Source organism: Erpetoichthys calabaricus, chromosome 17, assembly GCF_900747795.2.
Source record: "Erpetoichthys calabaricus chromosome 17, fErpCal1.3, whole genome shotgun sequence".
Lineage (NCBI taxonomy): Eukaryota > Metazoa > Chordata > Cladistia > Polypteriformes > Polypteridae > Erpetoichthys > Erpetoichthys calabaricus.
Genome location: NC_041410.2, coordinates 19242925 through 19265084, shown reverse-complemented (window position 1 = coordinate 19265084; position 22160 = coordinate 19242925). Strand labels below are relative to the sequence as shown.

The window sequence follows — 22160 nt, the reverse complement described above, 5'->3', positions numbered from 1 at the left end:
ACCATATCACAAAGAGAAGATAGCAAAAGAAGAATGTTTTCAAAACCAAGAAACAAGAGTCTAGAGGTTTTCAAATAGTAATATGACAGGTTATTTTGACAGATGTGTGAGGTGCAAAATCCAATGCTTACCAATCGATCGTGTGCATGCAAGCTGCCATAACTACTGGACTGTGATATGTGGGAAGATGAACCTCCCAGCATTCCTCCATAGCTCGGCTGGCTAATCCCATTGGATGAACTCCAAAGGTCAGATGAATTGTGGGTCCCATCTGCATGTAAATAGAAGAAAAAAAAAACACTGCAAATTCACATCACAAACAGTCATTTAGGTCTTACGGTAAATCGTTCAGTATGAGGACGTCTTCCTTAAACAGCCTTGTCCATTGTTCTTGTTCACTATATGTCAATATCCACTCACAACTGAAGGTTAATGTTTTGAAAATATAAAATACAGTCAGAACCAATTTACTAAACATGAGGAGCATCACCAAAAAAAAAAAAAAATACATACTAGGTGATGTCATTTCTTTCAGTCTTTAACCAGAACACATAATTAAGTTTTACTCCAAATGTGGGGGCAACTTCTATTAAATAATAAAATAAAAAGTAGAAGAAAGGCAATCAAATTTTCAGTCCCCACCAGAGAACAGAAAATCCTGCTTTTTATTAGTGAAATATAAGCCATGTCCTGAGCACAGCTGAGAAAACACAACGCTCCCCTCTGCTAATTACAAAGACCTTCAGTGCAATCTGATTTATGTGAACAGAAGAGCAAAAATTCCAGGCAGTCTGAAAAAAAGAAAAAAAAAAAAACAAGTCCTTATAAAAAGACTGAGTCTGTAGGGCCATAGTGCCTTTTACCAAAACAACTTGGGGATAAGGGTAAAAAAAGACATTTCTTTCATTTATGCTTTTTTGTTTGATAAAAAAAAAAAAAAGTTGCTAGTGTATGTTCCAAGCTCTGAACTCTGCCTCTGCTCAGCTTTCATTCCACTTCCAAAAAACACACTATAACACTAGCGCCCCAACAAGAGAATGATGGCAAAGTAGGAAATGTGCATAACGGACCAGAGCCGTCTCCGACACTTATTTTAAGACAAGCAACATTCTGTGAACAGGGAGTCTACTTCAGATATTAGACTCAGACGTAAGAAGCTTTACTTAAGGCAGCTCCTCACTAAATGTCCAAAGCAAAGCTGAAGACTATTTCTTTCACCCCTCTTCTTATTGTAAGAAATCATGGCATGAATAAGAAAAAAGGGTTCTTGTTTGTAACACAGTAAAAATAAATAAATAAAAATAAAATAAAAAACACAAAAATTCAATAGCCTATTCTGTTGCGACAGTGGCAAAAAAGACTCTTCTATATACCTGTCAGTTTTCCTTATTGAACTGGCAATGAAAGTAAAAATTGCCTTTTCACCTCAAGGATGTCTGTTGTGTGTTCCTGGTCTCACGTTAATAAATCAGGGTGTCCCTCAGATAAAAGAAAAAAAAAATAAATGAAGAGCACCCACTGCTTAACTCGTCACAAAAACATACAGCTGGTGCCTCCTGCCAGTGCTGTTTTTCATCCTCCTTCTTTGCTCTTGACCCTATGCCAACCCAGTCGCTGTCATAAAACAGAATGATAATTTTGGTCTATATGTTCTAAAATTAAACTCCAGCAAAAATTTAATGCGAGACCATAACATTTTGCATTTTATTCAGTACACAGGTCTGCACTACATCATCCTTTCCTCAGGCGTACTGGTTCCCAAATTACCTAAAAGATTTTCCTTGCCAGGACACTAACTTGATCTATTAACATATCTACAATTACACTGTACCAAGAGTTGCACTCGGATGCAGATGATTTCAATTTTCCTGTTGCAGATGTAAATCGTTGTGGGTAACTAATTAACAAGTTTGAAATTCTACACACAACAGTTTCATTCTAGGAAAAAAATACTGCAAGCTATAAAAATAGAGGATTATTTTCCACCTCTCTCTTTTTGGAACTTACCAAAAAAAGTGCTTGCAAACATGCTGCCAGAAGGCTTCGGAGATGGGTAGGTGGGAGAATCCCTGTTGAAGTCATCTGAATTTGGAGATGGTGCATACACCTAGGCGGGGGGTGGGTTGGTGGGAGAATGTGGAGGAAGACAAGAAGAATTATAAACATAGGACTCAATTTTCAGTCAACTTGTAAATGTTACCTTGTTCTGAAAACTGGGTGTAGGCCATATTCCACATAAAGAACATGGTGGTCTAACTTCCTGGATAAACTGTTTATCACCCAGATATTAAAAAGGAAAAACATTTACCTTTTCCTGGAGCTTAATGCACTGAAGACAGAGCCAGTCATATATACCATAGGAGATGCAGTGAAATATGACAGTTTACTAGTGACACAAGGGGGCCCCTTTGCTTTCTTTAATAAGTGACTGCTTGTTTGGACAAGAGTACACCAGCCTAAAGGGGCCATCTGAGCCTGCTGCCGGCAAAATATCACTAGCGTGTGCAATGCCTACACTAGCAAACAAATAAGAGCCATTGAAAGGCAGAAACCCATAAAGTGCAAGGGTGACAGAAAGACTTTGTTCAAGCTGCATGGCGGACATGAATAATATGCCCCACAACTCCCCCCGCCTTTTCTTAATAAGTTGGTTCCAGAGAGAAACCATTTAGATTCAGGAGCTAATAAAACCGTGAACACCATGGCTCATGCCCTCCATAGTGGCATGACACCACGCAGCCCCCTGACATCCATTATATCTGCATAAAAGACAGACAGCCAGACAGCCAATGAGCAATTTCCATTCTTTCAATGTACTCAATGTAGCCCTAACTTATTCACTTAAAACAAGACAATATAAATGAGAGACAAGGAGATTAAAAAAAATACAATAAAAACAAAAGACTATCAAATTTAGAAACAACTATATAATTAAAATAAAAGGTCATAAACATAAAATTTACTTTTTAAAAACAAAAAATTGTTAAATTAGGAAATCATGTCATAAGTTAAGGATTTTCAGTTCATATTTAATCCATTATAAAATTTTGAAACAACTTAGCATGATCTAATAGAAGTATACAGAGAAGTTTGACAATTTTACCTAAAGTCACTTAAATCACAAAAACATTTCCTTTAATTACATTAAAATACTTGAATCTTTACACTCCTACTCATCAATCAGTTATGTTGTACTATCCCCACTCAGACTTGTAGTAAACAAGAGTCAACTGACTTTTTTAAAAACATTTTTTAAATTTTTTTTCCCCTAAAGGTTCCTAAGCAAAATCAAGACTGAAGTAAACTACTGACAGGTAAAGTAACATCCTCGGGATTAAAGATGTCACAAGAACTGGTACAAAGTCAATACCAAAATTCTGAAAACGTAACGATACTAGCTCTTTTTTTTTTTTTTTTTTTTTTTTTTAACATAAATGTATTGCCAAGTGAGAGTTGGAACTGAACTCATACATGACTGCATGTAGACAAATTACTTTGAAAGGCACAACAACACCTGAATAAAAACTACTTATAAAAATGGTTCACACTGCTGATGATACAGCACTGAATTAACACAAATCATAAGGAAAAACAGCAGAAGTCATGTCTGGAAATGTTTAAGGTGGGAAAATTTCAGTGCACAATTGCAGGAATTGTGCTTATTAAGTTAGAAAGCATCAGTAAACAAACTCACAAAGGATTCTGTTACTGTCATTTTTATCTATATTATAATGGTATTTAAGATAAATACCTGTGTGTGCTTGGACAGTGCAATGAGGCGGCCAATTGGATGAGAGTTGTAATTGTTTAACTTGTTGTGTCACAAACTTGTATCAAAAAAAAAAAAAAAAAAAAAGTGGTGAGATTATTAGCTTTTGAAAACAGTGTCCTAAATGAACAGCTTTTGTGTTCATTGTCCAATAGCAAGTCAAGATAGGTCTGTCCAAGTACCATTCATTTTCAAAATGGTGTATAAAGTTCAGGGATCCTCGCATACATCATCACTTACACATATTAGACTACTGTGGGATGAAATTTCATACTGGTAATGCTAACAGCAGTTGTATCAAGTCAAAACTGAGACAATTTCAATCTAAGTGGCTATTTTGGTTTGTCTAAACCAGTGATGAAGTGAGCTGCTTCAGCTGGATTACCAAAATAAATTTCATTTGGGGGTTACAATGCTTCAAAGCACATCTCCCTAATAATACAACTTGTACTGTGTTAACAGAAACATAACTACAGAGACTGACAAAACAACATACTTTATTGTTGAATACAAATATGTAAAAAAACAAATTTGTGCCATTCCTTTGTTTTTTGAAGGCAAACATGTCCATGTGACAAACCTAGTAAAAGCATATGTAACATATTTGAAATGTTAAGATTAACTTACTGACGGCAACGTCAATTCCGCTAATTTTCTATTTCTGGATTTGTAAACAGGCTAAGCAACACCAGTTTGATCACTCATATAATATACTCTGAAAGTAGGACAATAAAGATGGTTTTACATGAGCTCTGAAATAATGAATTAATGTAAATCTGATTTCACATGGGAAGCCTTGAAGTTTACACAAATGTATATATAAAAAAAAAAAAAAAAAGTAGGGACAGAGTTGGACAATTAAAACACCAGGAGTTTGTGACATACGAAGTTACAATTAATTTCCATCAATGGAAATTTACTCTTCAGTAACTTTTTTAACCAGATAATGATGCAAATTAATAATTTACAATTGCACAAGTTACAAACATAAACGGAGTGCTTTTGTGACAAATTACATTTTAAAAGTACATTACAAAAAATTTTAAATAATCTTGGGATCAACTAATCAAACAGTACAGATACAATAAATGAATTTAAAAAGTATTTTTCAGTTATCATTTACAATGTGCACATCAGGTATTTCATGGTAATGATATTCTTTATAACAAGCAAAGACCCTACAAACCCCCACCATTACACGGGTGGAATCCTCATATCTATCACACATTAAAATTCAAGCCTTGCATTGCATTTTGATATTTACAATGCCAATGCATACAAAATTTGACTAACGTGAGGAGACCACCATTATATCAAGCTTGTTTGTTTAGCTAATAGCTAACTAAGCTTTCCCAATATCTCATCCAGATAATTCTTAAGGGTTTTCAAGGTTTTGGCTTCAAAATGATAGTTGGATAAGAACTTCACATTATACCAGTATTTTAAAGCTGTTGTGACTATATTAATATACATGGTGGGCAAAAGTAGGTTTACAGTAGTGAATACGCAAAACAATTTATTATTGTATTTATTTTATTAATTATTGTATTTGTAGTATTTGTCTTATTATTAAAGTGTGATTGAGTGCAGCAAGTAGACTACATGAATGTGTAAATAAGGAAGGCAGGCAATTTGAGCACTTATGAGATTGTACCTAAGTGCACTGTGCCATTGTGACTTTTTTTTGAGTTAATAACGCTACTGTAATATTTATAGCCCGATTTTTTATTTTTATTTTTTTTCAATATGAGCAACTTTAAACCTACTTTTGCCGATCCCTGTATTTTATATTTTATTACAGAAAAAGGCACAATATTGTTCACTTGAATACTGGAGGTACCTTTATTAAAAAGCAGTTTGAATGTGAAATCTGTTTTTGCTGGGGTATCAACTATCACAAAAATTTCACTGGTATTAATATCGCATATAAAAATTCTGGTATCGTGGTAATGCTAAACATGAAGGTACAGGAAATGGACACTGAACTTGTCAGCTACTGAATGCATACAGTATCAAAATCCATCTCAACATGTCATTAGAGATTTTAATATTTCCATAAATCAAGCACTGACAAATGAATTTTTGAGGGTTACACTGTGTGTCAGTACAAGTGGGGAGAAGTGACACCGCAATTAAACACAGGCCCTTTCACAAAGTACTCAAAAGTACAGTAATTTTATGCCCATATTTTTACAATACAAGAAAGTTAATCAACTCTCTGTAGAGTCAGAAAGTAAATCAGTAATGGGTACTAATATACAAAGTCTTTCACACTAGACATCATCCCAAGGTTCTGTACTATCCATCCATCCATTATCCAACCCACTATTACCTAACTACAGGGTCAGGAGGGTCTGCTGGAGCCAATCCCAGCCAACTCAGGGCGCAAGACAGAAAACAAACCCTGAGCAGGGCCCCAGCCCACCGCAGGGAACACACACCCACACACCAAGCACACACTAGGGCCAATTTAGGATCGCCAGTAACACCATGGTTAGTGGTAGGATATGAACACTAGACCTTGTGATAGTATCTGCTGTTATTATGCATAATACCCCAGGTACATTGCATGTTAATCAAAAGCATTTAAAAATTTCCATAACATACACCGTGCACTTGACAAGTGTCAGGCCCAAAAGCTGTACCCTCATACTTGACATTTACAGTCCAATGCCTTAGCCACACTGCCTGCTGCAAAAAAACAAAATGTTAAGTAAAAAAAGTCCTCAGTTCAAGTCCTTCTATCAAAGTTAGGGTGCTCAAATGGCCAGGATGTCTACCCAGCTCAGACCCTTGCACTTGCAGATCTATACACCTGAGGCAGAAGCTCACATTTGAGCTGGGTTCTGCTTACTATTTCTAAACACATTCCTCTGAAATCAGCTTTAATAACTACTTCTAATACATTAACTAAGGCGGCATATGTTAAGGCTGATAGATAATCCATCACTGTCAGCTCGGACCGAATAAAACAGACAGGCAAAAGTGAATTGTAAGAATCGTTCAGAACGCAGCTCTTACAACGGGGCATTGTGTCTCAAACTGCGTGATTAAAGCAGCCTCTGTTTGCTGTCACTGAAAACTTCACAACAAGTACAAAGCGCATAAGGATATCATTTTGTATAATTTCTCATTTACATAAAAAAATGGCAAAACACAGAATTTAGAAGGGTAAATGGACTGTTTCCAAATATCAGGAATCCACACATGAAAAGGGACAGCCCACATGAGAGAATACAGCATTGCATGCTGTACCCAATAAAGGCCTGAGAGGTTAATGCCACAGACGGCATAAAACAAAAACGCCAGAAGAGCACTTGGTGAAATCATTGAGCTTGTTCAAGTGTCACTCACCTCAGATTTTTAGGTAGCGCTAAACTATGGGAGAAGTGTTTGGCCACCAGTGAGTTCTTGTCTCTGAGAAAAAATAAAAGTGTTCGAAAAGGAAAAATTGCAGGCGCAGGAAAGGGCTGGACAATAAGAAATTGTTATAAAACTTTACTTTTAATATTTTTCACAAGCATTACCATTACAAGATGCTCTTTATGTTTAAAACAAAAACGTATAATCAGAGGGGAGGGAAAAATGCTGAACGACCCAACAAGCCCAAAAAAAAAAAAAAAAAAAAAAGGGGTCATAGAGAACATGCTTGCAGGGTGTGCATCTGAAGCACAAAAAAATCAAAAAGATCACAGAGACAATTTCTGTGGTGTAAGTGGATATTTTCATATGAAAAACAAGTTAAAAAGTCCTGCACAAGAAAGACAGCTATTAATATCTGAAAATAATTAAATAAACCTTGGTGTAGCTGTAATGTTATGTAGCTACGCCTGTGCCAGCCCTAATCTGAAGGATCAAAGAGTTACTGTGGCAACAAATTTCTGATGTGGTCTCAGAGTTCATTAACTCCAGATGCCAGCACCACAAAACGAGCAAGCAACAATCAGGCCAGTGTGCAAATTAAAACCATAGTCATTATGTCATCTGATCACCTGCAGATGACGGCCAGTGTCTGTGTGCATGTATATACATTAAAGGCTTGTTTGTAACGATCAATTAATGAAACACTCATTTACTTACTAAGATGGTCTTATGCATTTTACCACTTACAATGTTTCCGTTTTTCACATTTCAGAAAAAAAAAAAAAAATCTTATTTCAAAATGTTATACCATTTTAAATTAATCAATACTGTACAAACTTGAAATGGCCTCCAATGTGAGTAGTCAATATCTTTCAGTGAAACTAATATTCATTTTTTTGAACTCATTTATTCCAATAAAGGCACAAAGGAGGCTATTATTACATATAAGCAGTAATGGTAGAACCCTGGAAGGGACATCAGCTCCTTACAGGGCACAGTCAGTCATAACATGCCAATCAATCTAAAACAGAAGATTTTGGGGCCCAAGAGGAAACACATCTACAGGAAACTCGGGCCAACACTGGATAAAATGTACACAGTGACCAAGCTAAGAGTAAACAGCACTAAGTAATATGCTACCTTACTGAATGATAAACAGAAAAAAATTATTAACATAATGATATGACAAACTTTTGTTTTGTGCATTTTAGAACATTCAGTAGAAAATACTGTTTTTTATTAAAATACAACATCCTGCACTGAAAGTCACTTTGTTGACAAGTTCAAAAAGACCCATAAAGAAAATAAAAATCCATTTACTTAATTTTGTTTTACTGACTTGAAAATGTGAAATTTTAGCACAACAGCATCATACTAAAGCCAAGAAGCAAAGCAGGGTAAACAATTGTACACACTGATGCCCCCCTAATGCTGACCAAAAGAGAGAAGTCAATAACCAAAAAAGACTGGCAGCCAATATAAAAAAACTGCACTTTTATAAAAATTATATACTGTTATATTCAAGTAGTGTGAAATTGTGTGTCCCATTAACATTTTACACAGTGGGGCATGTATATCTTGAAATACAAATGAAACAAACATTATTTAATATACTTTAATTGTATTGAGCAATATGTACTGTGTGTACACAAAAATAAATGGATGGATGAGAGGAGACGGAGATAGAGTCAGTATCCCACCTGATCCCTCCTCAGCTGCTTTGATGTGCTCATGGAAATGAACATAACCTTCGCTTTGAAACATCAATAAAATACAACACAGACAACAAGCCTGCCTGGCAGGGGAGCTTGGCTCAGCAGAATGACAGCCAAGCCCTATGAAGTTAAGCAGGAACGCTCTCTGGAACAGACACACACTCACTAACTACTCATCTGTGTACAATGTCGCTCATTCCATAGTCTTAGTACGCAAATGATATAGTTACATTTCTCCGACCCGTGCAAGACAGCATATGGCACTAGAGAACTTTAATTGAGCTCCCCAATCCCCCCTCCCACCACCACATTGCAGATAACTGGTTAAACACCAAATAATAATGGAGTCTTCAAAATAACACTGGTCTCAGGAGGTAGGATGACTGACCCCCACAGCACTTGGTGAATGTAAATACTTAAAACCATAACTACCTCTATTCAAAAAAACTATATTCGAAGCTAGCAATGTTTAGTGACCCATTTAAAATATTAGTCATGGACCAATCAAACACAGCATGAGCAAATTCAACAATTCAAATAAAAAATGGATCAGCCAGAATTTTTTTGGCAATAAAAAGTGGAACACTACAGATAATGAATAGTCAGACTTAGTCACCATTTACAAATGTGTTACCTATGTTGCTAAAAGTTCTAATGCATTTTTACTTGAAAAACTAAACATGTTCCAGTCTCCTAATCTTCAGCTATACCATAAAGCAAGCCACTTTTTACAAATAAAGCAAACACAAAATGAAAAGGAAATATGCAGGGAGACATGACATTTTGCACAACTAATACTTCTTTATTAGATCCGTACATGTTGCTGCTTGCACTTTGTTCATGTATGAGAAAACGAGGATATGGAATCAAAGTAGAACAATCTAAGTCTACATCTTTGTATGTCTGTCCTTCTAAATTAAAACTTCATGAAGAAAAACAAGTGCAACCCAAGCATACAGGCAAGCAGACCAGTACAAAGAGCAGTGCTCAGATCTGTTTTCTGTGACCTCTGCAGCAACATCTGTATTTGATCTAAACAAAATGGAAAATACAAAACAAAGCCGAAGTTTGAGACCATCAGCACATTTGCTCTCTGGAAAAAAAATATTTACAAAACACAAGCCTAACTGGAGCAGCTACAAGTGTCTGATTGTACATGACAACAAAATATCCTGTTTCGACAAACCATTATTTTTGTCTAAGTGAATCACTTTGTGCCCAAGGCATCAGGGAAGGGAAAAAAAATCTAACATAATTATAAGGGCAACTGACACTAAGCTGAAACACAATAGAGCTTTTAAGTCCTGTTGATTCTTGATAAGACATGTTATCTTTCATATCCTTTACTGGTCACTTAAAGAAACCAGTTGGGTCTTGCGTAACTTTCATATCGATGCAACAAATAATCACTTTAATTTTATTGAGCGGATTGGCAAACACAAGCGGTAGACAGAAAGTGTTTTTGAGTGAAGTTCGGCATGCTCACGTTTGCAGCAACACTGATCTTCATGTTTAGTCTGACCACTACTATCAGCGATGAAATGGAAAAGAATTCAAATAAATACACTTAATGAACTTGTGTACACACAACCACAGAGAAAATATTATATATACATACACACACACGCATATACATACAAATATATTTTCTTGCACAATTTATATTGATCTTACACAAACACAAGCAAACAATATACATAAACATATGGTATAAGAACACAAATGTGTATATATAATCCATAAACATACACATGTAAAAATGAAAGACAAATGTTTAGTGTTATGTCAGTGCAAACAAATTGATTTCTGAGCGGAGGAATTCATTTTCACATTTTTTTTTGCACTAGAACACCTAGAACACATCAGTGCAGTATACTATACAAAACTACTTAACTCAAAGATAATGTAAAAATACAACACAAAATCTCTGCCTTTCAAAGCCTTATTGAAAAAGTTGATATATAATCATTCCATTAATCAAAAAATTAGCGGTAAATGTATAATTTTAATTTTGCAGTCCAAACTGTAGAAAACGATTACTTAAAATCCTAATAAATATTGCCACAGGCAGTCAGAAAAGTCAACAGGCAGAGAAAGATTTAATAACCTCTTTTGTGTTTCTCAGATATATTACTCCAATACAAACAAAGAAAGATGTACGATTTCGCAGTTTGCAAAAAATCTTAGAAAGCTGATAAACACCTATCAGCAGGTGTTAGACAAGATAGCAGAGGAAACCCCTATTGTTGGGTCTAACGATAAGACAGTCAATGAATATTTCATGAAACTAAATTAGGGTTGTTAAGAATTTACAAATGACAATTGTGCTATGCTAATTCTTAAACTTAGATCTCAAACACAATTCATCATGTATTTACTAACTGCTTTGGATCATAAACTTCACCTTTAACCTCCACTAGACACATGTTATCAATTTTCTGCCTGTGCTTCTCTGAAGCTTTCAACTCCTTCTAATGTAAGCCTGGAAATACTTTAAAAAAAAAAAAAAAAAAGGCGGGGGGGGGGGGGGTGGGGGGGGGGGGATCAAAGTCTTTTCTTCAGTGCAGAAGGAACAAAGAAAAATGTAATGGGGCATGTGCTAAGACCAAAAGAAAACATATATAGGAAAATAGTCAGATTTTCATCACAAATTTTATATCGTTCAAATAATTTCACATGGGTATACTGTATCAACATCAAACATTTCAGCACCTACAGGCTGATATCAAAGCAAAAATATCACCTTTCAAAGGGACAATTCAATTTTATTGAAGTATTCAAGTTAACAAGATACTATTTCATTAGACTTTATAATTACCCTTGAGAAAGCTTCTCAGTCTCAGATATAAAGCAAGATATACAGTATACATACACTTTTTTAATATTAGAGACTCACACTTTATTTACTGTGTATACATATACACACACTATATATATATATATATATATATATATATATATATATATATATATATATATATATATATATATATATATACACACACACAAAATACAGAGATACTGAAATCATGTATGCTTAAAAAAAATCTTATGTGGAAAAGACGGTATGAGACACCTTTTTAGCTGTGCAGCCTTCATCAGGTATGTGTATATCTGCACTCTGTATATATGTACACATACTGTACATAAAATATACAGTATAGAAATGTGTATACACAACCTCATTTGTGTATATTGATTAATAAGCACTATATAAATATGCAGATAAATATGATTTCTAATGTACACATGCATTGTCTGAACAAATAAGTAAACACTACAAATTCACAAGCACTTGATGGTATATTGTACTGCAATACATTTATTATGGATCTGAATTTTTAAACAGTGACAAAGTAACAGCCTAAGTATAACTGTTAAAGCCAAATAATTTTTTTACCACCAAGAGGACTTTTTATTTATCCATTACTATTTATCAAAAAAGCAAGTTTTAAAGCCTGCAGATAAGAGGCAAGGATATGGATGTCCGCCGTCAGCACCATTTTCAGTAAAACCTTATTTTTCAACAATACTTGAACATGTTTCAAGGGCTTCTTCTAAAAGTTTTAAGCTGTTGCCCATCTCTAGTTGGCATTAAGCTGGCACAAAGATGACACTTCCCCATTTACTTTCCCCACTTGCACCTGACAGAGGGGTTCACAGAGTTAAGGAGTGCAGATCTTTCTGTGGATCACTTCCTATGAAGGAGCATGAGCCAAGGGTGAGGTGCTAGCTCAAGTGATTTTTTTTATCCTGCTTGCTTTTTTTCCTCCCCTTTTTCTTTTTTTCCTTCCAGAAGAAACTGATATCAAAGAGTATTACTAACATGGCTAAGGAATAAGATTAGCCTCCCCGTAGGGTCAAGAATGCCAATTTGATGAGAAACAGATGGAATAACAGTAAAGTCATAGTTTGGACCCTAAATTCCAAACAGGAAATCCTAACCTTAACAGGCTGACTGTTTCCTTAATCATTCCCAGACTTATGCTTGTTATTTTTTAAACTAAGGAGAGTTTGACTTTTCCCCCTATTACTGCAATTGTTCCCCGATGAAAATAAAATAATTGGGAGTCGCTGCCACATGGGATGTAACATATTTAGAATTGTCAAAAGGCACAACCAAATGGGATGCAATTTTCTTTGCAACACAAGAAAAAGCAAGGGTGGCACATGTATAAAAATGACCGAGGAGATGTAAGGAAACATCGCAGAGAAATTACAAAAGTTTACAAAATGCAAAACTGTCCGAGGAACACACCGGCGAACCGCAGCCAAAGGCTGGTCAGAGTGAGCCTGCGACCCGCTATGTCGCCACCAGCGCTGTGACGTTTTCGCAGAATTTAACCAAAACACAAGCAAAACAAAGAGCGAACTTCGGGCCGATGTGCGAGAGGCAGCCAACCCGACAAGCTCTAAACGGAGATCAAGAACGAACTTGTTTTTTTCAAATTATTTTAACAGTATTACGAATTCATACAAAACAACCATAAACTAATAATACCAAACTCTTAACATTTAACAAATAAATTCGGCTACAAAAACGCCCAACTTGATTTTTTTTTTTAAATTTCCCATAACTGGCAAAATCCTGTCATATGACTTGCCATTTTGTTCAGTTATTGGTAAATTTTCAAAATATGAAAAACGATTGGCAAACAAAATATTAACTTGCTGCCGTGCAAATAGTTAATTTACTTTGCCTACTAAGAACTGTGTGGCAAACAGAGAAAAACAATCTAATTTTTAAATGTAAACTTGAATAAACAACGTCCAAACTGCTAAAACACCAAAGACACGCGACAGTTAAATAAAAAATACACTACACAAGTCTCTTTTCTAGAGGAGATGTCTTCAGTGAAACCGTTCTGAATGAATACTTCAAGTTAAAAGATGTTTAAAATCTTTACAAGACAAAGAACTAAATACACAAGAGAAGAATCAGTAAAGACACTTGGGGGTCGCACTTACAGTCTTGCCGTTGTAGTAGTACATCAGCGAGTTGCTGCCCACCCCGGGCACCGGGTACGCGCAATACATGTTTGTGTTTTTGACTTTAGCGGTTCACTTCACAGCACAGCAACAGCGCGCTTCCTTTTCCCAAGACATACATCCACACCGGCCAAGCTCAAAAAAAGACTAATTTCTTGAGTAGTGTGTTCTGCACACATGGATCAACTCAAAGGGAACCTATGCAAATGAGGGCTGGACCATTTTGGCAGACAGGCGGGGGAGGATCGCTTGTTTTGGCTTATCCCCGAGTGCTATGAAGTAGAAACCCGACACGCACGAGCTGGAGGGGGTTCTGGAGTTTAGAAAGCTACGCAGCTTTACGTATTGAACCAGTTTCTCCAAACCTCCCCCTTTACCCTCACCGCACATGGCCCGATCCTGAGCGGGTTAATCTTTTGTTTTTGTTTTAATTGAATTAGAGCACTTGTGGCGGGCGACACTGTGGTTGAAGTACCTGGAGTGACTTGCCCATCTGGCTGCGTCTCATTTCGCACACTTTTACGTGAACTGGAAACTTAAGTCTCCAAAATGTAACCCCTGCAATTTGTGTCTCCGATTAACCCATGTGCATTTGAAGCATTGCGCAAAACGAATAAACTATGATTATTTTTAATATAATAAAAGTGCACGTATAGTGAAATGGATGAATGGCTTTATATTTACGAACGCGACGTCCTCTGCCAACTGTGATTATCCTGCAATGCCAATCACCAATCGAAGGTTATGGATTATGGGCAATGCGCCACAGGTTGACACTTTTCACGAGCAGCATAAAACGCTTCGTGCTGACACAAAGTTGTTTAAAAGCGGCAGCAGCTGCCACCGAAAACAGAGGTGCGTCATCCTATTAAAACGCTAGGCAGTCGAATGACGCGCTGCCTCCTTCGTCCCAGGGGTGCACAGAGGCCTACGGCCGCTAGAGAACAACGAAGCCCGCCGCCGCCACCCCTAAAGCTCTCTGGTGAGGTCGAGTCTTCCATGGCCTAAGCGACGGAAAAAAAAATCTCAGATCTGCCGGATTCTGATGACATTAGTACAGGAGGAGATTAAAGCTCAATCCCACCGTCGCCGTGTCCTCCATATTAAAGACTGACAGGCGCTCGGGACACAAATGAAAAGGATCAAGTCCAGCAGGGATACAGAGCCTCCGCGAGGAAATGAAGGCGCCCTTATTAAAGCACTAAAAATGATTACTGCGCTATCTTAGATCTGAAAGCGAGCGCAACAGATAGGCAGCGATCACTACAGACTGTGACCCTCTGGTTTAGAAGGTGAGATTTGGGAAGGACTATAACGGGGGTAGCTTCAGAGATGTCATTATGAATAATTACCCCAAATAATTGAATAGCTAGAAGACACTCCTCGCTTGAATCGCTAGCAGCAATGCTGCTCTCAAATAGAAGCACTGCTCAGAAAACGCTCTTTTACATACTGGAGATTTACATATATTTGATTTGCTGATTATCCAAAGTAAATTGCAAATCAAAAGGCCAGGTATAATTGTTTTGAAATAAGATCATTTGCCTCTTATTCAGGTATACACCAGGAGTACCCTGCATCCCTTTGATTTTATGTAGTGTCTTAACAGTCCACATTATTCCAATGAGCTTTACAAGATAAATTTGGTCCCTATTTTCACACCTTGAGGAATGGTACGTAAAAATGGTATTGTAAGGGCTACACAGGGGGGTCAAGTAGGGGAGGCTGCACCACCACCACTTATTTCTATAGCATATTTTCATACAAAGGATGTGGCTCAAAGTGCTCCATGATATGTCAAAGTTGTAGTTATAAGCAAAGAAAAATAAAATTAGATAATAATAAATAGTATACTAAAGGTATATAAATAATTCACAACTTGCATAACAACTGGCATGTGGGTTTTATTCCAACACCTTAGCCACTATAGTGTATTACACAGTGTAAATTAGTGAACATTTTACACAGTGAAATGTACAGAGAATGAGCAACTGTTTTTTTAGATGCTTTTCCAAAGTAGTTACATCAAGGTACAATATGAATATGTGCATATAGATAAATATGATAGGCACTATAAAAAAGACATGGTACTTTGTCATAACTGGGGAATTTATCTTTTTAAACAAACCAAGTAATACTAGAATGACAAAGAAGAAGAAGAAAAAAACACTTCTGACCTGACAAAAGACAAAAAGAGCAGCCAGAATGAGGCATTATACATGTATATTTCCTTAAGTATAGTATATACAGTACATATATTGTGCATGTGTATATATAATTGCGTCCATACTTAAACCACATGACCAAAAGGCAGGTTAAATCTCTATCCCAGGCTCAAAAAAAGGAGTCAGCAGTTGGGGTCCAATCCAGCAGCATGTCATTTGTGGTCCAGCTACATGAGTAACAATATAAAACAATCTAATTTAGAAAAATCTCTACTTCATGCTATAACATTCTTGGTAAGTGAACAAACATTCATATCAAGCATTCCACAATGAATATCATCCCTGGTTGTGTAAGGTGTCTAAACATAACTGCTTGTATATTTCAACACTCATAACTGGGAGGTACAATCCAGTCACTTTTTCTTGGGACTGCAAATTCATGCTTTAGTGTCTAACCCATTACGGTCTTTCAATAAATTTATATACTGATCTTCACAGCAGGCAATATTACAAGACAATTAAAAAGCAGGAGAAATACCATTTGATTATTTTTAAACCTGCCTATTTTCACTGAGTACTGCATGATGGTTTCCCCATTGTGTACATCTAAAAAGAATTAAAAGATTTAAAAGAATGATAAGGTCTATTAGATTTTCTATATTTTTTAAAATATGCATAGGCTCTATAAATATAAACATACCGATAAAGTACAGCCATTCACACATTTTTTATGTACTGTAACACACTATCATGTTAATAATCTAGCTGCTTAAAAGTGAATATAATCTTCATCAGTAAGGGGGAGGAATTGCCCCTGTTGATTAGGACAAGCCAAAAAAACACAGTTAAAACATACAGCAAGGTGTCACAGCTGCACAATATTCTTTTCTTCTCCAGAGAGAATCCTATTACACTGGAAATGGCTCATGTTTGGCTCGACAGCGGCCTGGTCAATGCTCTCAGTTGTTCCCATTTCCCCAAGTGACACGTGAAGGGTTAATCCTCAGCTCAGCCTGACAAAGTGAGTCAGCTGGGGATGGGAGGATTTATTTATTTATTTACCCACCCCCACCCCCCTTTCCCTCAGACAGACATGCCGTCAGCGGTGGAGAGCAGTGAACTGAATTGTACAGGAGGTAACCCACATTGTCTAACCTGATGACCTGTCAGATGACACCACAATGTGGCCACTTTGTTAAAAATGTACACAGGCAGCCATACCCTCACATGAATTTGTTACCAACACCTACAAAGTTTGATTTTTTTCACTAATGTATCCTTTATTTGAAAAGGAACAATACAAATATATATATTAGCCGACTTGCTGACCAACCACAAGCGTTACCTGGTAGGTAACCACCCATACAATCAGATTGTGATTCAGACTACGAATACCGTGAATATTATATATATATATATATATATATATATATATATATATATATACACACACATACATACACTGTATATATATAAGTAAGTGTCAGGGCTAATATATCTTTGGACTAGGTTGGTTGGTGCTGGCAGGTGGGCGGACATTGTACCTCAACTAGTTTAAGTAATTTTTTGAGAAATATAAATAACACTTTTAGATTTGAAGAAAAAAAAAAATACTTGTGAAACAGACAAGAATATTCAGTAAAAAGAAATAAAATACGAATGTAAGTAAAAACTTCCAAGAAGTTTATATTTTTATATAGCACCTACTACGGAGGCACCACATCCATTATACTTTTTTTGTTTTTTTTAGCACACATATTTAAATCTGGGCTAAACCCTACTCCAGGAGCAACAGGTACAAGGCAGGAACCCACTCTGTGTGGGGTGTCGGTTTGTTGCAAACACACAGCATATCAGTCTGCAGATTCCAACCAGGCTAACGGCCCATCTTTTGATTTTGTCAAGTACCCGCACACATTTACTTGTAATTCACAGGAATAGATGGCATAACAACTTAGAATAAAGTGACTTCTTATCACATGTGACAATGATGAACCAGCTTAATACATAGTTAAGATGAAAGCTTCCATCATATTAAGTAGTGAGCACCAATTGCTTCCTTTCAAGTTTGGGCTGCAACACCTAACTTGGTGGTGTCCACTGTTCCTTGTCTGGACTGTTGTCCTTATTTCTTGTTGGCCATGCTGTCCTTAATTTTGTGACTACTGGTCAGGATTCCTCAATTCTCCATATTAACCTTCATCCTACTGGTGCTTAAGTAAAACAATTATTCACTGTTCATGAAAGTAAAAAGTTACATACACCATTCTTATTTTACATTCAAGTAGTTTTAATTTTCACATGTTATGTTGAAATATAATGGTCAGACCTGAGCTCATTACTTTAAATCATTAAAACACCACTGTATATAGTTTTTATCCTCCAAAAAAAGTGTGCTGTAATCTAGTTGAACCCCAGCAAGTTCCATGACAGACCAGATGGACATGCCTTCATAACACTGTCACGCTCAAATACTTCCTCCTGTAAAGTGCTGTCACTTAGTAGTACTGTTGCACATACGTACAGTGAAACTGCATATTTCACCAACATGCATCATGCCTCCACTGTCTGATAAACAAGGAGATAATAAAGTGCATTGCTTCCTTTTTATACAGCAAATGATGTGAAATTACTTGTTTTTCTTTTGTAAATATGAAATATAAATTTCATACCAGTCCCTGACTTTCCCATCTTTCTTGTTCCTTACTCACTTGTCTCTAAATACAAAAACTCATGTAATGAGGCAGTGTCCTGGAGAGGCAGGCCTGTCTGTCTGTGAAGGGTTTAGCCTGCAGACAGAGGATTATGTTTACTTTGAAAAGCCCTTAACCCACATTGGGCCAAGACATGGCATGCAAACACGACGTAGAGAGATGCCGTCTGTTCTTGGCTTATTTCTGTACTTTGGTGTCCTGCTTTTAAATTAAGAGGTCCTCCTAATAGGACTCATTTCCTGGTAAAACAACTTGCCATCCCATCTCCTGATAACAGCGTGAGACAGGTATACAGGAACTGAGTTCCTGCAGTCACACAGCACATCAACCGCCTCACTGGCAGGATCTCTAATTTGTCTGTCTGCCAAAAGCCCACGAGAAAGGCCAAGAGTTTGTGAAAACTAGACACCTGGTACACCAGTTGCCTCGGCCAAGAGGTCCCAGGTCAGCCCAACTGCCTCAACTCAGTTGTGTTTTCTACTTGATTTTTTCAGTTTTAGCTTTTATGCTTGTGAAGGCATTTATTATTTACCACCCCCACACCAACCCCAATTAGATACAAATTTCCAACATCTGCTTTAGACAGCAATTGTAAACGAATTAGACTGGTATTTATAAACCTGTCCAGGCTGTGTACACACCGTGAACTCTTCCTTCTCAACCCAGACTTAATCCCAGCTCAGCCACTGATGGCTTGTGTGACCTTCAAAGAATCCCTTGGAAACGTTTCAAGCCACAGTCAGGACCTGCCCTGATAGAGGCGAGACAGCAACCAATCTGGGACTAATAATGGAAAAAGTAGCCTACATCCATCATGTCACAGACCTGTCCTCCCAACCTTTACATAGTGGTTTCCTTTGACATGCGCCACTCACCTTACTGGTCATGTCACTTAATTTGATGCCACTGCATATGCTGGGAATTTTTTTTCCCTGTTGATGTAACATGATGTTTAAGTACAAAAGATGCTATTTAATTTAGATACTATGTGTAAAAGGTTTGTTACAAAATAAATATTGCTGGAGTGACCTGTGTCAATTACCTTCAGATGAACTAAAGAGCTTTGAGGAAGTTCTTATTGAAATGGTGAAAAAGGCAGAGCATGTTGGGGTGAAATGTAAACCATTATTTAAGGGTACTAGAGTGGAAAAGTACACTGTGAAATAAGAGATATACAGTATATTTATGTATATTTAAATTACTCTCTTTCAACAAGGGGATTTTGCTAAGCAGTTCAATGAAAGGCGCCATAAACAGATTTGTCAGACTGACAACTGTGCAACATGCTTAGGGTGTATGCTAGTAAAGATGCTATATAAAGAATAGTTACTGTGAAGCATTTTGTACTAGCTTTCACTGTGATAGGTGCTATATAAAATCTAAAGCTCTAAATTCTTTCCTGTAAATTAGTGCTGAAGGATGAGATGGAGGTCAGTGGAATGGTGAGGATGTAAGGAGTACAGTTGGCGAAGGTGGATGAGTTTAAATACTTGGGATCAACAGTACACAGTAATGGGGATTGTGGAAGAGAGGTGAAAAAGAGAGTGCAGGCAGGGTGGAATGGGTGGAGAAGAGTGTCAGGAGTGATTTGTGACAGACAGATATCAGCAAGAGTGAAAGGGAAGGTCTACAGGACGGTAGTGAGACCAGCTATGTTATATGGGTTGGAGACAGTGGCACTGACCAGAAAGCAGGAGACAGAGCTGAAGGTAGCAGAGTTAAAGATGCTAAGATTTGCATTGGGTATGATTAGAAATGAGTACATTAGAGGGTCAGCTCAAGTTGGACGGTTGGGAGACAAAGTCAGAGAGGCGAGATTGCATTGGTTTGGACATGTGCAGAGGAGAGATACTGGGTATATTGGGAGAAGGATGCTAAGGATAGAGCTGCCAGGCAAGAGAAAAAGAGGAAGGCCTAAGAGAAGGTTTACGGATGTGGTGAGTGAGGACATGCAGGTGATGGGTGTAACAGAACAAGATGCAGAGGACAGAAAGATATGGAAGAAGATGATCCACTGTAGCAACCCCTAACGGGAGCAGCCGAAAGAAAAATAAGAAATTACTGCTGAAGGAAAACATTTGGCTGTATTGTGATGTATTTTTGCTATACAGTGGATTTTTAGTTTGTTATAATACTTCTACTTGAGGTACATATGGAATGGCTCTCTTCAACCTTACCAGACTCAAAATATAGCCTAAGACTCACTGGCAATCAATTTCGGAAGCTCTCCTTGCAGAAGACTATGCCCTGGTAACACATACTGAGGATGACCTACAGCTCACTGTCGAGAAATTTGCTGGTGCACCCCAGCTACTTGGCCTCACCATCAGTACTAGCAAGACAGAGGCTCTTTACCAAGTTTCACCAGGCACCGATGTAATTCTAGCAAAGATCACCATTAAACTGTACTAAGTTAAAGACCACATATCACTTTACATACATTGGAAGTACCATCTCAGAAGACAGGTTAATTGACAAAGAAATAGAGGGACGCATCAGCAAAGCCAGTCAGTCACTTGGTTATCTATACACACACATCCTGGACAACCAAAACATCAAGCACACTATGAAGATCAAAGTGTACAATGCCGTCATACTAGAAGTCTTCCTTATAGGTGTAAGTCCTGGACACAGGACGGAAAGCATGTGAAACAGCTCGAACATTTCCATAGGAGGTACTGGTGGTCAATCATGGGAATCAAATGGCAGGGCAGGGTAACAACCTTGGCAGTGTTTGGCAGGACAGACAAAGTCAGCATTAATGTCCTAATCCAGAAGGCACAGCGAAGATGGACAGGTCACATAATAAGGATGGACACTTCCCACAAGCCATGTAAAATCTCACATGCCAAACCTGTACTAAGCCAGAGATCTCATGGGCAACCAAAAAAATGCTATAAAGATCACATCATAGAGTACCTAAAGCAGAAGGACCACCGCCCAACCCTCTCCTCTCCCTCCAAAATAAAAAAAAAAACTGGACACCTGTGTGCAAGATTGGTTGGTGCACCCTGATTTTGAAGAAGAAGAAAAAACAGGAGACATTAAAATATTTACCACGAAGGAAAGAAGCATCGGTAGTAGCTATTACCTCAGGATCATTTTTCCAGTGCATTCATTGCCCTAAAGTGTGAGGCTCCAAGATCAGACTTATTACCTCTCAATGGACCCATAGGATATGACACATTGCATATCATCGGCTGCGATGGTCTACCCCAAGAAAATACACCTATCTTAGCTATGTATATGCATATATACACACATACACATATATATCATATAGCTATGTGCTACATAACTCCCATACTGGAAACATCCAAGATCCTATAAGGATATAATAGAATTCAGAAATCTTGATCAGTAACAAGACATAACCAGGCATATTACATGCAACAGCTTTCTATACACAACAAGTGTATCTTATGTCTCATATACAAAGTAATTG

General features: G+C 37.2%; 1 protein-coding gene across 7 annotated transcripts in view; it reads right to left on the bottom strand.

Moving 5' to 3' along the window:
- Positions 1-22160, bottom strand: part of tcf12 (transcription factor 12) — a 292398-nt gene that overhangs the window by 39426 nt on the left and 230812 nt on the right. For 6 of the 7 annotated variants that reach the window (XM_028823605.2, XM_051920482.1, XM_051920485.1 and 3 more), the window contains 2 exons: positions 2008-2107; positions 132-271 (listed from right to left, as the gene is read on the bottom strand). In XM_028823605.2, coding sequence (XP_028679438.1) covers positions 132-271; positions 2008-2107 — 240 coding nt within the window. Of the gene's footprint in view, positions 1-131; positions 272-2007; positions 2108-13815; positions 13996-22160 lie in introns of those variants that run through there. The other variant, XM_051920488.1, reaches the window with a different exon arrangement.